This window comes from Balaenoptera acutorostrata, chromosome 13, assembly GCF_949987535.1.
Source record: "Balaenoptera acutorostrata chromosome 13, mBalAcu1.1, whole genome shotgun sequence".
Classification (NCBI taxonomy): domain Eukaryota; kingdom Metazoa; phylum Chordata; class Mammalia; order Artiodactyla; family Balaenopteridae; genus Balaenoptera; species Balaenoptera acutorostrata.
In genome coordinates, this window is record NC_080076.1 from 82,269,572 (window position 1) to 82,287,546 (window position 17,975).

Here is a 17,975-nt window from a genome sequence, read left to right on the forward strand (position 1 = left end):
AAAATGTAGTAAGATAGAGTGGAAAAAAAGACCATTGCATTTTAATCATAATCTAGGCTCTGTTTGGTAAAAATCTTAGACAGTGATGGTAATATCAAGCACAATTCCAAATTTGGGGGGAATTGGAGTAGGGGATGAGAAATGACAAAGATAAAAATTGTAGGATGAGAATAAAAGGCACTGCTCTTTACTTTTGCAAATAAATCATTATAAAATGATGTTAACTTTTCACTCTCTCTTCACTCAGTGTTTAAGAATAAAATTCCCTATAGGCTAGATGTCATGCTTCAGCTAAAGTATACCATATGGCACACTCTGAAGTAACAAATGTTAACGACTGATAACAAAAATCAAATGGGACAGAAATGGGCTGATAATTTTACAGACCAACGAGATAACAGAAAAAAAGGAAAAGAAAAAAATTTTAATCGGAAAAAATAAAAAGATAACAGAGGTCCTCTTACTTACCCAGGCGGTGTGCTCTTTCAAGTAACAACCTTTGTATTCAATAGTATTAGGATGCTTCAATTGTTGTAAAAATTTGACCTCCTTAAGAATATCTTGCCATTTCTATTTAAGTCAGAAAGAAAATATCATAATTTTTGAACGGAAAACAGTATTTTATTTTCAAGTATACATATAAAATAGTCTTTTCATTATTTTAAATGGACAAAGAGAATGTTTAATACATGAAGAAGCAATTTAAACTTGCGCTATTTCTTGTTTTAGTACATATAAATTAAATCAATCACCAAATATATTATAATAAATCCATTACACTAATCCATGTTCTATTCCACAAAATAGTTGATTGAGGTAGAATATTAGGAACATTTATTATATGCTCCACAAGAAGGGAAAAAAAGAACTGTGATAAAGAAATGCTTAAAGAACTTTGTTTCTACTGTCAATTTCATATTAACTTGCTTATGTCAGTTTAGGTACACAATGTCTTTAACATACCTCATGTGCCTGCTTCCCACTATAGGACATTTTCTTAACTGCCACCACCTCACTGGTGTGAGCATTTGTGGCCTGTGTTAAGAGAGTAGGGAAAAAAAGTTAAAAAGAATGAACGATGTTTCAGCCAGTTTAACTTAAATATTTGACTTGACTTTTATAACATTTCACCCTTCATTCTCACAGTCTAAAGATGCTGCAACATTTGATAGGCTAGACAGACATTTCCACCCCACTTTAAGGTACAACTTCTCTTTATCCCTTTCCATATACATGCAAAGGCTATAATGCAAAAAGGGATTAAGGTTTAACAAAACATATCGAGTCAAAAAAGTCATATTTCCAAAATATCCATACTGGCTTCACCATGTAGAATGTCTACCAATGGAGAACTAGTTAAATAAATATGAAACAGTCATGTAATGAAATAAACATTAAGAGAATGAGGTAATCAATATGTATATATGGTAACAGTAAAAAATATCATGACAAAAAAACCCTGTACAATATGATCTTCTTTTTGCAAAATAGTAATAATGAGTATATGTGTAGAAAAAATTATGAAAGAATTTATACCAGAATATATATCAGTGGTAATCCCTGGATTATCTGATATATTATTATGTCTGAAAGAACTTTCCATGATGATGGAAATGTTCTATATCTACATCGTATATAGTAGCACGTCAAATGTGGCTAGTGTGACTGAGGAAGTGGATTTTAAATTTAATTTCAATTAACTTAAAATTTAAATAGCGGCTAATGTATTAAACAGTGCAGCAAAGGATAAGATTAATCTTAAGAGGGACTTTCACTTTCAAAGGTACTTATATTTTACGGTAAGAATGTATCACATAAATACATACACACATTTATGTGTATGTGTGTGTATTCATCTATAAAAGTTGCCTTGTCTCATAATTATCTCTATATATCTTCTCCATACTCAAAATATAACAGTTCATTGAAAGCACGCCTGAAAATCATAAATACTTCAGGTAATAATCTTTTCCTCCAAATTTACTTAAGAAATTTAAAACTATTTAAAAAAATTTTCAGAAAAATAAATATAAGACATTAAAGATTATCTAATCTTAGCCTTCTTTAATAACAGGGCTGGGCACCAGTGTCATACCCCTGATGTAAGTAAGCCACTTCAGTTCTATGATATTACTATTGTGGACCAATAAAGCAATAGCAGTGTTTCTGAAGTAAAACTGGAATTTACTCTGGTAAAATAAGGTCACCAATTTTAGAGAAAAACGTCTAATCAGTTTCTAAAATACAATTAAAGAAGCTCCTCAGAGCAATGTCTTCTTTCTAATTAAAAAAAATTTAATTCCAACAATAAACAATAACGTTGATGTAAAAAGAATGCAACCCCAGAGTCTTAATTAATGCCAAAATGCAGAGAAAATGGACACATACTAAAAAAATTTTTTGTACAAGCACTAAGGTAAAAGTACCTATTACAAAAACAAGGTATCCACTAGTTACAGTTTTCAAATCGGCAGGACTCTGTAAAGGCATTTTTTAGGTATTTTATTCATTTAGAAGGTACAGACTGACTTTTGTTAAAAACAAAGATCTCTCACATTTTGCTGGCTTTTAAAATGTAACACTAAGGGACTTCCCTGGTGGTGCAGTGGTTAAGAATCCGCCTGCCAATGTAGGGGACAAAGTTTCGGTTCCTGGTGTGGGAAGATCTGACACGCCTCCGAGCAACTAAGCCCGTGAGCCACAACTACTGAGCTCACAAGGCACAACTATGGAAGCCCGCGTGCCCAGAGCCCATGCTTCACAACTAGAGAAGCCACCACAATGAGGAGTGTGTGCACTGCCACGAAGAGTAGCCCCTGTTCGCCACAACTAGAGAAAGCCTGAGCACAGCAACGAAGACCCAATGCAGCCCCAAAACAAATAAATAAATAAAATAAAAATGTAACACTAAGACTGTGCTTAGATGACAACAAGAAAGAAAAGTTGATGTAAATTCAGTAATACAATGAAGGTAAGAGTGACTGTGTCTGTAAAGCAGATATTTTGGATATGAATCTATGTACTGTGTAGCTTAAGGAGCCTGGGAAAGGTTTAGAAAATGCTCAAACAATGATGAATTTTAACTTTTAATGGGGTTTTTAAAAAACAAATCTGTACCCTTTATAGAAAGAAAAAAAAAAAAAGGCCCACACAAATGGAATCTGATAGTATTATCTAATTGCTTATTAAGGTTATTTATAATCAAGGCTTATTTGGAACAAGAGACATGAAAAAAGAATCACCCTAAAATAAAAATGTATTTCTTCACATTTATAGAGTTATCACTTATTACTTGATAAGTGTACTTGCTTATAGAACCTATCTACAGGGCAGAGACTTGAAATTTGAAAACATTTCCATTTATATATAGATGTGAAATTTTTAATCCATTTTATACTAGTTAAAATTCAGAACTGAAACAGAAACTTAAAAAAAAATCAATATTTTAGTACAGAGAAAGGAAACTATCAATGGGGTTTCAGCTTTCCAATGTATCATACTGTATTATGAATGATTACAACTTCTAAACATTTCAAGTTTTATTCTTGAAACTTACATTCATACTTAACACTTCCAATAGTCTCAGAGGACTCAGTAACCTTAAGCAAGATCACTGATTCACCATGTTCTTGGATTGGAAGAATCAACATTGTGAAAATGACTCTACTACCCAAAGCAATCTACAGATTCAATGCAATCCCTATCAAACTACCAATGGCATTTTTCACAGAACTAGAAAAAAAAATTTCACCATTTGTATGGAAACACAAAAGACCCTGAATAGCCAAAGCAATCTTGAGAAAGAAAAACGGAGCTGGAGGAATCAGGCTCCCTGACTTCAGACTATACTACAAAGCTACAATCATCAAGACAGTATGGTACTGGCACAAAAACAGAAATATAGATCAATGGAACAGGATAGAAAGCCCAGAGATAAACCCACGCACATATGGTCACCTTATCTTTGATAAAGGAGGCAAGCATATACAGTGGAGAAAAGACAGCCTCTTCAATAAGTGGTGCTGGGAAAACTGGACAGCTACATGTCCAGTATGAAAGAATGAAATTAGAACACTCCTTAACACCATAAACAAAAATAAACTCAAAATGGATTAAAGACCTAAATATAAGGCCAGACACTATCAAACTCTTAGAGGAAAACATAGGCAGAACACTCTATGACATAAATCACAGCAGGATACTTTTTGACCCACCTCCTAGGGAAATGGAAATAAAAACAAAAATAAACAAATGGGACCTAATGAAACTCAAAAGCTTTTGCACAGCAAAGGAAACCATAAACAAGACGAAAAGATGGGAGAAAATATTTGCAAATGAAGCAACTGACAAAGGATTAATCTCCAAAATTTACAAGCAGCTCATGCAGCTCAATATCAAAAAAACAAACAACCCAATACAAAAATGGGCAGAAGACCTAAATAGACACTTCTCTAAAGAAGATATACAGATTGCCAACAAACACATGTAATAATGCTCAACATCATTAATCATTAGAGAAATGCAAATCAAAACTACAGTGAGATATCACCTCACACCAGTGAGAATGGGCAACATCAAAAAATTTACAAACAATAAATGCTGGAGAGGGTGTGGAGAAAAGGGAACCCTCTTGCACTGTTGGTGGGAATGTAAGTTGATACAGCCACTATGAAGAACAGTATGGAGGTTCCTTAAAAAACTAAAAATAGAACTACCATACGACCCAGCAATCCCACTACTGGGCATATACCTTGAGAAAACCATAATTCAAAAAGAGTCGTGTACCACAATGTTCATTGCAGCTCTATTTACAGTAGCCAGGACATGGAAGCAACCTAAGTGTCCATCGAAAGATGAATCAATAAAGAAGATGTGGCACATATATACAATGGAATATCACTCAGCCATAAAAAGAAGCGAAATTGAGTTATTTGTAGTGAGGTGGATGGACCTAGAGTCTGTCATACAGAGTGAAGTAAGTCAGAAAGAGAAAAACAAATACCGTATGCTAACACATATATATGGAATCTAAAAAAAAAAAAAAAAAAAAGGTCATGAAGAACCTAGGGGCAGGACAGGAATAAAGACACAGACCTACTAGAGAATGGACTTGAGGACATGGGGAGGGGGAAGGGTAAGCTGGGACAAAGTGAGAGAGTGGCATGGACATATACACACTACCAAATGTAAAAAAACCGATAGCTAGTGGGAAGCAGCCGCATAGCACAGGGAGATCAGCTCAGTGCTTTGTGACCACCTAGAGGGGTGGGATAGGGAGGGTGGGAGGGACGGAGACGCAAGAGGGAAGAGATATGGGGATATATGTATATGTATAGCTGATTCACTTTGTTATAAAGCAGAAACTAACACACCACTGTAAAGCAATTATACTCCAATAAAGATGTTAAAAAATACATAAATAAATAAATGGGAAAAAAAAGTAAAATAAAGCACAGGGAGCCCAGCTCTGTGCTCTGTGATGACCTAGATGGGTGGGATGGGGGGGGTGGAGGTGGGAGGGAGGTCCAAGAGGGAGGGCATATAGGTATACATACAGCTGATTCACTTCATTGTACAGCAGAAACTAACACAACATTGTAAAGCAATTATACTCCAATAAAAAAAAATCACTGATTCAAAATATATTTATTGAGAACTTACTACATATGTGTTTCTGATATTTTTATAACCATTTCCAGCTACATTTAGATGATTGTCAACTCTTTACTAGTGTATGGAAATATAAAAATTAAACATAAGCTTTTCCTTTTGCCCTATTTATTAAGCCTCAACTAAAACTAAAAGGTATTTATACCCAGAAGAACAAAACTAAATTATTTGCTTTAGGTGGATTATGGATGATATGCTGAGTTCAACAAGGCAACACTAGAACCCTAGAAACTTTATAGTTGTCTTTTAAGTGAATACAAAAATGAACGTGCTCAGACCTTTTTATCTTCCTTTAATACAGAGTTTCTTACTATTTCATTTTTACTGATGCTAATTTCTGAATTACTTATGTAAATCCAAATACACAGAGATATTTCATCAATAGTTTCAATTTTCTCTGAATATAATATATATTCTCAACTGATTGATTCTACAAGAGCTGTGCCAGCGTACAATTCACTTTTAACACATTTCCTGGCATCGTTCTGTGTAAAAGCTGTAAACTACAAAAAGTCTAACAGAATTATAGTGTTGAGGTATAAAGATGTTGGTTGCTAGACTCTGGTCTTTACAGCTTGCTAATATGATTCTGACTCATGAAAAGTACTAATTAGCAGTTCCAAATTCTCTGAATTCTTCATAATTCAAATACTTACCAGGTACTCAAAATTTGTCAGGTACTGGGCTAAATGCTAGGGATAGAATTGTAAGTATGCCTAGTGCCTATCTCTCTTCTAGTAGTATAGACAGCAAAAATGAAATCATAATTAATATAAAATTGCAACTGTGATATGTGTTACAAAGAAGGGTATGTGTTACTCTGAGAACCAAAAAAGGGGGGATGTGATTAGGCAGGTCAGGCAAGGCTTCCCTGAATAAATGAGCCCTCAGCTGAGAGACAAAGGATAAAGTGGAGTTAAGAAGATGAAGATGGCAGGGGAAAACATTCCAGAGAGAACAGTTTATGCAAAGATCCTATGATGGATGATTAAAAGAAAACTTTTATATAATAACTAGAGCAATGAGAATAAGAGGGAATACAGTTCAGGTATAGAGGGATCACCTCATGAAGGACCTTACAGGCTGCCTACAGTAGGGAAGTTGAACTTAGCCCAAGAACAGAGGAGGAGACCCTCTGAAGGCTTTATAGAGAACAGGTGATGTGATCATATTTACGTGTTTCCGCTCTCCACCAACCCTCAAGCTCACTGTGGTGTGGACAAAAGACTGGAGACAGACCAGAATGGATGCACAGAGATCAGTTTGGAGGTTACTGCAGTTGTCCAAGTAAGAGATGGTAGTCTTCTTGGTTATAATGGTATGAGTGAGAAGAGGAAGAATCTGTCAACAGGGAGGAGCAACATGGGTCATATTACTGTGGCCCCTGAGAAAATCCATTTTTAAGGTGCTACCTATGTGACCACTGTAGATAAAAGGTTAAAGCTTTTTTAAGTTTTATAGTAAAGTATCAGTTAATTCCCCTTTAAGCTGTTTTTTAAGTGCCTTATGGGCTTATAAGGGCCTGTACTCTACACTTTTGTATACAGGCAATATATAGTTAATGATTACATTTCAGTATCAAAGCCACCCAGGTATCTTTGTGATTTCTCTAGTCTATCATTATCAACAAATAACACATATTTACATGATGCTAGTCAGAATAGCTCGCAATTTAAAACTTAAGAATTGTTTATTTCTGGATTTTTCCATCTAATATTTTTGGACTGAGGTTGACCACAGATAACTAAAACCGTGGAAAGCGAAACTGTGGATAAGGGGGAACTACAGTACTCTAGCTAAACAGACAGGACTTAGTCCCAAAAGCACTGGGTCTTCTACAGCAATGTAGGTCTCATTTTATCCCTAGCACAAAAGGCATGTTAGTAAGTTTCAAAGCATACTTGGTTTATTGTATTTATTCTAAAAGAGAACTTTGAGAGTGGTCTGGCTGCTTTTTAAAATAGAAGAGTCAAACAGAGATTGCAACTACTCTCTGACTCTGGCCAAGAGAGATTCTGAGATGATGAATTAGTTATACAGTAATAGAAGGGAAGTAAGAAAAGATGATTGACTGAAGAAAGTATCTCTAAGCAAAACAAAAAGGTCACAACCAAATATATACAGAATGTTTCTACTGTTAAAAAGTTCAAAACCGGCAAAACCAAATTATATTATTAGGGGTAGAGAAGTAAGTGGGTACATATAAAGAAATATAAGAAAGTCATCATCATAAAATTCAGCACAGTGGATTCTTCTAACAAAAAAGGGGCTTCTGGGGTGCTGGCAATATTCTATTTCTTGGCCTGGCTGGTGGTTATAAAGGGATTTACGTTTTAATTATTCTTTAAATTATATATTAAAATATATAAGTGTGAATGTATTATACACACTTCTGTATATATGATATATATGTAATTAAAAAAATCCTTTTAAAAAAATGTGTCTCAGTGAATGAGAAAGATAGGACTTTGGGCCGTAAATGCTACTCTAAGCCCAAAGACTAATATGAGGGTATTAACTAGAAAATTAGCACCCACTTCAGCAATGGAAGGTCACTTAATGATAAAATGTACTTGAGTGGGAGCCAAGTATTAGATGGGGGTGAGTGAGAAGAAGTGGTGGTAGTGCTGAGTATAGACATGAAGGGACGAAAGAGCATTCTGAGAAAACTCAGGCTGAAGATTTGGCTAGAAACAAAAGGATGAGTTCAAGATGCAATTAATAAAATCTCATTTGGAAGGACAACTAAAGATAAGCCCTATCCAGATGGAAGGACATAAAGGACCACTTAAAAAGAAAAGTCAAATACTGTTTGATTAAGAAAGAAATTAGGGCTTCCCTGGTGGCGCAGTGGTTGAGAATCTGCCTGCCAATGCAGGGGACACGGGTTTGAGCCCTGGTCTGGGAAGATCCCACATGCCGCGGAGCAACTAGGCCCGTGAGCCACAATTACTGAGCCTGCACGTCTGGAGCCTGTGCTCCGCAACAAGAGAGGCCGCGATAGTGAGAGGCCCGTGCACCGCAATGAAGAGTGGCCCCCACTTGCCGCAACTAGAGAAAGCCCTCGCACAGAAACAAAGACCCAACACAGCCATAAATAAATAAATTTAAAAACAAAACAAACAAACAAAAAGAAATACAACCAAATTAATTTAAAAAAAAAAAAGAAAGAAATTATTTGCTAACAGGTTTGGAGGAGAAATAGGTAATATTACTTAAATATTACTTGCTTTAAGGAACTAGTACTCTTAAGGAAGTATGTGTTAATTTGATGATGCAAACTTCTAAGGTTATTGAAATAAAGAACTATATTTTATGCAATGAATTTCAGGTGAATGATCTATGTTAACATTTCAGTCATTTCTCACTCTTCTCATCAGAAGATAATCACAGTCTTGGAATTCAAACTGACTCAATGGGGGTAAGCCTTGTATCCCTTAACCTAAGATACTGACTTAACACAATTATTACTAAAAATCTGTCAGTCTATCTGTCTGCGTAGATGTCCACTTGTCCAGCCACCCATCCATCCATCATTTACTGAGTTCCTACTATTCAGACATTATACTAGCTGTTGGGGATACAGCAATGAACAAGTAGATATAATTCCTGTCCTTATGGAGCTTATTATTTAGTGAGAGAGACATACATGAATCAAAAAATCTCACACATAATTATTCAATTATAACTGTAACAAATGCAACAAAGTACAAGCATAGGGTGTTATGAGACCATAAAGAAAGTCTTAATTTAGTGCTGGAGGGTTGAACAGGAATGGCTATCTCATGGATTTAACACTTAAGCTGATATCTGTAGGGTAAACAAGAGTTAGACAGGAATGGGGAAAAAATGTACAGTTTTCTAGGCAGGAGGAATAGCATATATAAAGGCCCTGAGGCAGAAAAGAGCTTGGCATGTAAGGGAAATGAATAGGGTTCAAACTCAAGCTTATAACTTTTTTACACTACTTTGACAGCAGAGTCATTTGATATGGATACCATTGACTTGAATGATGCCTAGAATTCTAGGACTGGCTCTTCAGCAATGACTATTTGCCTCTACTGTAGACATCATTTAATTTGTAGACTAAACATTAAAACCAAGTGCATTTTACAAGTAATAGTTAGAATGTACAGAATTTAAACTTTCATAATTTGATCTAAACAATTTTTAATTACTTACAAAATAAACTGCTCCAAAACTTCCATGTCCAATTTCATGTAAACCAATAAAAAGTTCTTCAGGATCATCTTTGTAGAACAGATCAGCAATCTCTGGGTCCCTTGGCACCCCTTTCCGCATGATGACCAGTATGTGCAAGCACTTTGCTTTTGATATCCCAGTCAGCTTTCTCTCTCATTGACAAATATTTGGGGGATGGGGGGCTAAAATTTCAGTACCTGTAGAAAAATAAGGTTTGACATTAACTTATTATACATTTTGTTTGGTGGCAATTACAGATTCATATTATCCATAAAAAGCATCTTGGTCTTAGAAATTCATAATAAAAAGACAAGTAATCCAAAAGAAAAATGGGCAAACGATCTGAATAGATATTACTCCAAAGATATAGAAATGTCCACTAACACATGAAAAGATGCTCCACACCATTAGTCATTAGACAAATAAAATTAAAAACACATGAGATACCATTTTCATACCCACTAGGATGGCTATTATCAAAAAGTCAAATAATAAGTATTGGTAAGGATGTGGGGAAATTCGGACCCTCCAACACAGTTGGTGGAAATGTAAAATGGTACAGCCATTTTGGGAAACAGATTGGGAGTTCATCAAAAACTTAAACACAGAGTTACAATTTGACCCAGAAATTCCCACTCCTCGGTATATACCCAAGAGAAATAAAAACACACGTCCACACAAAAACTTGGATATTGGTAGCCACATTATTCAGCAACAACCCAAATGTCCATTTGGTGAATGAATAAACAAAATATGGTATATCCATACCATGGAATATTATTCAGGGATAAAAAGGAATGAACTACTGATACACACCACAACACAGGTGAAACATTACGCTAAGTGAAGGAAGCCAGTCACAAAAGACTACATATTGTATGATTCCATTTATATAATACATCCAGCATAAGTAAATTTATAGAGACAGAAAGTATTGAATAGACTTTTGGTTGCCTAGGGCTAGCAGGTGAAGGAGAGTTGGGGGTGATAGCTAAAGGGTATGGGCTTTCTTTTTAGTGTGGTGAAATGTCCTAGAATTCATTGTGGTGATGGTTGTACAACTGTTCATATACTAAAAACTCTTCAGTTGTACTCTTTAAATGGGTGAATTGTATGGTATGAAAATTATATCTGAAACACAAATCAAAACTACAATGAGATATCACCTCAAGCCAGTCAAAATGGTTATCATCAAAAAATCCATAAACAATAAATGCTGGAGAAGGTGTGGAGAGAAGGGAACCCTCCTACACCATTGGTGGGAATGTAAATTGGTACAGCCACTACAGAGAACAGTATGGAGGTTCCTTAAAAAACTAAAAATAGAGCTACCATATGATCCTGTAATCCAACTCCTGGGCATATATCCAGAGAATAACATGGTCCAAAAGGATACATGCACCCCAATGTTCACTGCAGCACGGTTCACAACAGTCAAGGCATGGAAGCAACTTAAATGTCCATTGACAGAGGAATGGATAAAGAAGATGTGGCACATATATACAATGGAATATTACTCAGCCATTAAAAAGAATTAAATAATGCCATTTGCAGCAACATGGAAGGACCTAGAGATTGTCATACTGAGTGAAGTAAGTCAGAGAAAGAGAAAGTGGAATCTAAAAATAAATGATACAAATGAACTTACTTACAAAACACAAACAGACTCACAGACTTAGAGAATGAACTTATGGTTACCAGGGGGGTAATGGTTGGGGGAAGGGACAGTTAGGGAGTTTGGGATTGACATGTACACACTGCTATACTTAAAACGGATAACCAGCAAGGACCTACTGTATAGCACAGGGAACTCTGCTCAATATTATGTAACAACCTAAAAGAGAAAAGAATTTGAAAAAGAATAGAAACAAGTATATGTATAACTGAATCACTTTGCTGTACACCTGAAACTATCATAGCATTGTTAATCAACTATACGCCAATATAATTAAAAGTTTAAAAAAAACTTAAAAAAAATAAAATGGAGAGGGGTAATAACCATGACTTTTGTCCTAGCTAATTGAAAACAAATGGGAATTAAAGATAAGAAAATCAAAATACCAACAACAGATTTCTGAGGAGAAGAAAACAAAAAGAACAGGTAAATTATCAGTTAAGCAGGGGGAAAAATACCTCAAAAGAAGAAATTTCCAAAAGGGGACTAAAGAAATATAAAGGTGATTATTCTGAATTGATCCACCCATTAATGGGTTAATCAAACAGTCTACAAGACTGCAAGATGAAGTATATATTCTTCCTGACCAATAGTTACATAGACACTTTCTCTAGTTAATGACAACTGCAACAGGCAACTGGAAAATGTCACTTAGCCAGCATGCCCAGCTGGATGTTCCTTTACTTTCATGGTGAAAGCTTTGTCTATGTAGAGACTACATATTTTATCCCAGATACCTGACTGACAATAGAGGTAAGACATGCAATGTGCTTTGGAGTATGTAGCTGCCTAACTAATTTTTCTTTTTTTTTTTTTGGTTGGTACTATGTAGATTTGGAGAGAACAGTTTGGTGAGAAAAACGTTAGTGTTAAAATATATTATGATTCAGCTGCTATCTTTTTTATGAAAAAATAATTCTGCTTTTGAAGTATATTCCTTTAGGTGTGATCTGTTGTACCTATAGCATCATTAGTGGTATTTAAAAGTTTCTACACCTGACAGTTTACTTAGACAAATGCAAAGAACAATGAGCACTGATTTCTAAGGAGCTAATAAATAGTCATTTAAATCACAAATTAGCTTAATTTTAGTTTACAATAATCTAAATTTTGGAAAATTTTATTTGTATATTACAATGACATTTCTTAGCATAAATATGCTTATTTTCAGAAGCTTATAAGGATGCAATAGACATGATTCTGTTTAATATACATAACTGTGGATAGATTTAACATTGATTAAGCGCTATGTTTTAGAATTTGGATTTTTGTTTTTACTCTCCCTCTCAAGATAACTTTGAGATAGATATGTGTGAGAAACACACAGTGGATGGCAAAACAGAATGCTAGGATGTGAGGGGAAAGTTGATAAAAGTATAATTGATTCAGATATTTTTGTTGAGCAAGTAAAACCAAAGATTTTTTTCCCCCAACATCACAAACTAATTGCATTTCTTTTTGATTTCCTTGGAGACACATGTAGAATAAAATGTAATTAAAAAAGAAAACAAGAAAATTATATCTCAATAAATCTGTTTCAAAAAGCAGTTTGGTCTAATTAATATTGAAATAGTAACAGCTAACATTTATTAAGCACTACTATGTGTCAGGCAAGACTAAATTCCTTTATAAGCCAAGGAAAATCACAATAATTCTTTTAAACCATACTAAGAAATTTGGAGTTTATATTGAGGGTAATGGGTAGCCATTGAAGGTTTTAAACAGGAAAAAGAATTCCAACACAACACTGCATATGTAATCATGAGTAGTCATCCTGCCAAGCCATGAATGCCAATAATCAAGCATAAAGTCAATATATCAATACTATTGAAAAAGTAACTTAAATTTAGTTACTTGTTAGGCAACAAAGTACATAAAGTTCAAAAGTGCTATTGCCTTCACTGTTTAGAGAACAGAAAAGAGAAACAACGGATTAAATCAAAGACATGCCGTTTGAGACCATGCCAAAAAAAAAAAAAAAAAAAAGCAAATTACAAAGTGTCCATTAGGAAAAACAAGAAGATCTATGAACCAAATTTATGAGAACTAAAATCTTTTCAATCACCAAGATGTATTTTAAACTTGAATATTTTGGCTTCAATGTGATTAAAGCTAAGTACTATGGATAACCATTTGGAGGACACACACAGACTACTAAGTCATACTATAGACTAAAGTGATTTTTCAAAAGAAATAAATATTAAAATGTAAAAAAAAAGAGATCATAAAAACTTCTAAAATAATTTACAGATGAGTATTTAGTTATTGAGCAAGATATCAGAGGCAAAAACCATAAACTAAAATCAGTAAGCTTGACAATACACAACTTATTTATCTTAAAAAATATAATGAATGGATTTCTGCTTCCAGCCAAGATGGAGTAACAGGACTGGATTTATTATCTACCACCAGAAACAACTAAAACACTGGAAAAACATGAAATTATGGTATTTTAACACAATGGATATCAGGCAGAGAAGGACAGTAATCCCAGACAGAGGAACAGCAAACAAGGAGAGCTAAAACTGTCCCAATTTAATGTCCTGGGAGAGTTTCCAGGCCATGGCACAGAGAGTAGGGGGTGGGGAAACCCAATTAGAGCCTGGGGCACTCCAGTGATGAGGGTCCAGGGTGACCAAAATGGCTAGAGTTCCCAGGGCAGAGTACTAAATAGAAGAGAACAGCACAGAAAGAAGATATGGAGATCAGCACAGAGTTCCCATCAAGTCTTCAGCTGACTACTGATCTATGCATGCAAGTGAGAAAACTATGCCAGGCCAGGCAGGGTGGGAAAAAACCCTATACGAAAGAATTAAAGAAAACAGTACCTAGGGCTCATGAAGAGCTGTAAATAGTGCCTGTTACCACTAGCCTGAATAGGAAATCTCATAATTCATGTGGAATTGTTTAGAGTACTCACAAGAGTCTAATCTTAGTAGCAGGAAATTACCATAGACTAAGTGCTGTTCTGGATGCCTAACAAAATTTAAAAGCAGGATCTTTATGGATTAAATTATTCCAAGTAGCTTAACTGTGTCCCAGAATAAAGCTCACAAATATTTAAAGGAATTAAAAAAAAAATCTAATATCCAAAAAGGTAAAATTCACAATGTCTTAAAAAAAAAATCACCAAGTATCCCAAGAAGCAGGAAAATATGACACATAATGATGAGAAAAATCAATTGGAACCAATCCAGGACTGATATAGATGATAGTTGCTAGATTAGCAAACAAGAGCATTAAAACGCTTATTATATCTGTATTCCATATATTTTAAAAGTTAGGAAATATTGAGGAAATATCAAACACATAGAGATAGTCAAGATATAAAGAGACATAAACTGAACCTCTAGAGGTGAAAGCTACAATGTCTGAGATGAAAAATACACTGCATGGGATGAATAGCAGATGAGATTTCAGAAAAAAAGGTTTATGAACTTGAAGATATGACAGTAGAAACTATCCAAAATGAAACACACAGAGAAAAAAAATAACAAAACAATAAACAACCAAAAAAAAAGAGCATCAGTGAGCTGTGGAACAATTTCAAATGGACTAGTATATACCTAATTGGAGTCCCTGAAGAGAAGAGAGAGATGTTGAGGCAGAAAAAATATTTGAAGAAATAATAGTGAAAAAAACTTACCATTCTGATGAAAATTATAAACCACAGATCCAAGAAGGTCAATGGGGCTCAAGAACAAGAATGAGAATAAGAAAAATGGGGGAAATTACACCAAACATATCATAATAAATTGCTCAAAACATGATAAAGCAAAAATCATGAAAGCAGCCAGAGACAAAAAACATTATGCATAGAGGAACAAGGACAACAATGACAGCAGATGCTTCACTGGAGATAATACCAGTGAGAAGACAATAGAGAAACATTTTTAAAGTGCTAAGTTCAAACTAAAATTCTGTGTCCCGTAAAAAGATCTTTGAAAAACGAAGGCAGAATAGAGGGTTTTAGACATCAAAAGCTGAAAGAATTCATGACCTGACCAGCAGCTAAATGCTGGTGGTCATATAGGAAATGCTAAAGGAAATCCTTTAGACATAAGCAAAAATCATACCAGATGGAAATAGAGCTTTACAAAACATTGAAAAAGCACTGAAAATGGTTAACTATTTGGTTAAATATGTAAGATTTCCCCCCATTATTTAAACTTCTTTAAAGTATAATTCACTGTTTAAACAAAAATAACAATATAGTGTGAGTTTATAACATGTAGAAGTAAAACGTATGAGAACACGAAGTTGGGAAGGATAGAAATCGAAGCACAGTGTTGTAAAGTTATCATACTATACACAAAAAGGTATACTACCACTTGAGTATAGACAGCGGATTAATACATAAATGTGTATCCAAATATAAATACATATATGCATACATGTGTACACATGTGTCTATATACACGCTTTAAATAAAAAGACACAAGTAGGCTAAAAGGATGGAAAAAGACATAACACTAATCAAAAGAAAGCTGGGCCAGCTATATTAATATCAGATAACGTGGATTTCAATGCAAAGATATTACGAAGATTATTTCATAATGATAAAAAGATTGGATCAATTTATCAAGAGAATATAACAATCCTAAATGCTTATACACCTAATAAAAAAAGTTTCAAAATACATGATTAAAAATTGATTTACCTGCAAGGAGAAATAGACAAATCCACAATTGTAGTTGGAGATTTCAATATCCTTTCCTCAATAACTGATAGAACAAATAGACAGAAAATCAGTAAGGATATAGAAGACTTGAACAACACTATCAACCAATTTGATTATTGACATTGAAATATGATTAGCAACATTGATGTTTTGACCCAGAAACATCACAATACATATTCTTTTCAGGTGCACACAAAATGTTTACCAAGATAGACCATATTCTGGGCCATAAAACAAGACTCAATAAATTAAAAGGACTTAAGTTATACTAAGTATATTCTCTGAACACAGTGGAGTTAAATTAGAAAATCAACAACAGACAGTTAATATGAAAAAAATCCCCAAATACATGGAAACTAAATAACACAATAAAAAGTAATCCATGGGTCAAAAAATAAAGCAAAAGAGAAACTAGAAAATACTTTTATCTTAATTAAAATGAAAGCAGAAGACGTCAAAATTTGTGGGATACCACTAAAGCAGTACTCATATGGAAATCTATAGCAATAAACTCCTGTTTTGGAAAAGAAGGTCTCAATCAATGACCTCAGATTCCACTATTTTTTTAAAAACTAGGAAAAAAAGAGCAAATTAAACCCAAAGTAAGGAGAGAAAGAAAATAATAAAGATTAAAGCAGAAATCAATGAAATAGAAAAAAACAAAAACAAACAAAAAAATCAATGAAAGCAAAGCTGGTTCTCTGATAAAAGTAATCAAATTTATAAACCTTGCCAGACTGATCAGGAAAAAAAAATCAGAAGACATAATTACCCGTATCAGGAATGAGAGGGATAACATCACTACAGATTCTATAGATATCAGAAGGATAATCAGGGAGTATTATATTATGCAAATTGTACAACATTATGTAATTATTATTCAACAACTTAGATGAAGTGGATAAATTCTCTGAAAGACACAAATCAACAAAGTTTACGCCAGAAGAAACAGATAACCTCAATACCTCTGTATCTACTAAAGTAATTGAATTTGTAATTTAAAATCTTCCCACAAAGAAAACTCCAGAATCAAATGGCTTAATTGGTGAATTCAACCAAATGTCTAAGAAAGATACAATATTAATTTTACACATCTCTTTCAGAAAATGGAAAAGGAGACATACTTTCTAGGATTAATTCTATGAGGCTTGTATTACCCTGACACCAAAGCCAGACAAAAACATTACAAGAAAGAAAGCAACAGAGTAAAACTCTTTAAGACTACAGATACAAATATTCACAACAAAATTATAGCAAATATAGTTCAGTAATATATAAAATAAATAATACATCATGACTAGGTGGAATTTATTACAGGAATGCAAGGTTGGTTTAACACTCAAAAATCAATGTAATTCACCATATCAACAGACTGATAAAAAGCCAAATGATCATCTCTAAAGATACAGAAAAAGCATATGACAAAATCCGAAATTCATTCCTGATAAAAACTCTTGAGCCAACTAGGAATATAAGGTAACATCCCCAACCTAATAAAGGAAATCTATGAAACATTTACAGCTAATGCCAAATATAATGGTGAAAGACCAACTGCTTTCCTCCTATGGTCAGGAACAAGGCAAGGATGTCTGCTCTCAACACTTCTATTCAACATTGTGCTGGATGTTCTATAAGTGCAACAAGGGAAGAAAAAAGAAGTAAAAAGTAGCAAGATTGGAAAGGAATAAGTTGGACTTTTACTGACAAACAACATAATCACCTGTGTAGAAAATTCAATGGAACTAA

At 34.1% G+C, this 17,975-nt stretch overlaps 1 protein-coding gene across 3 annotated transcripts in view; it reads right to left on the reverse strand.

Moving 5' to 3' along the window:
• The window catches only part of TAOK3 (TAO kinase 3), a 184,085-nt gene that overhangs the window by 73,185 nt on the left and 92,925 nt on the right, over nt 1–17,975 (reverse strand). Inside the window, exons 1-5 of one of the 3 annotated variants that reach the window (XM_007189476.3) lie at nt 17,002–17,019; nt 16,209–16,272; nt 9,853–10,070; nt 964–1,035; nt 469–570 (exon numbers count right to left, since the gene is read on the reverse strand). In XM_007189476.3, the coding sequence (XP_007189538.1) occupies nt 469–570; nt 964–1,035; nt 9,853–9,972 (294 nt within the window). In that variant the 5' untranslated portion in view covers nt 9,973–10,070; nt 16,209–16,272; nt 17,002–17,019. Of the gene's footprint in view, nt 1–468; nt 571–963; nt 1,036–9,852; nt 10,071–16,208; nt 16,273–17,001; nt 17,020–17,975 lie in introns of those variants that run through there. The other 2 variants (XM_057527006.1, XM_007189474.3) reach the window with 2 other exon arrangements.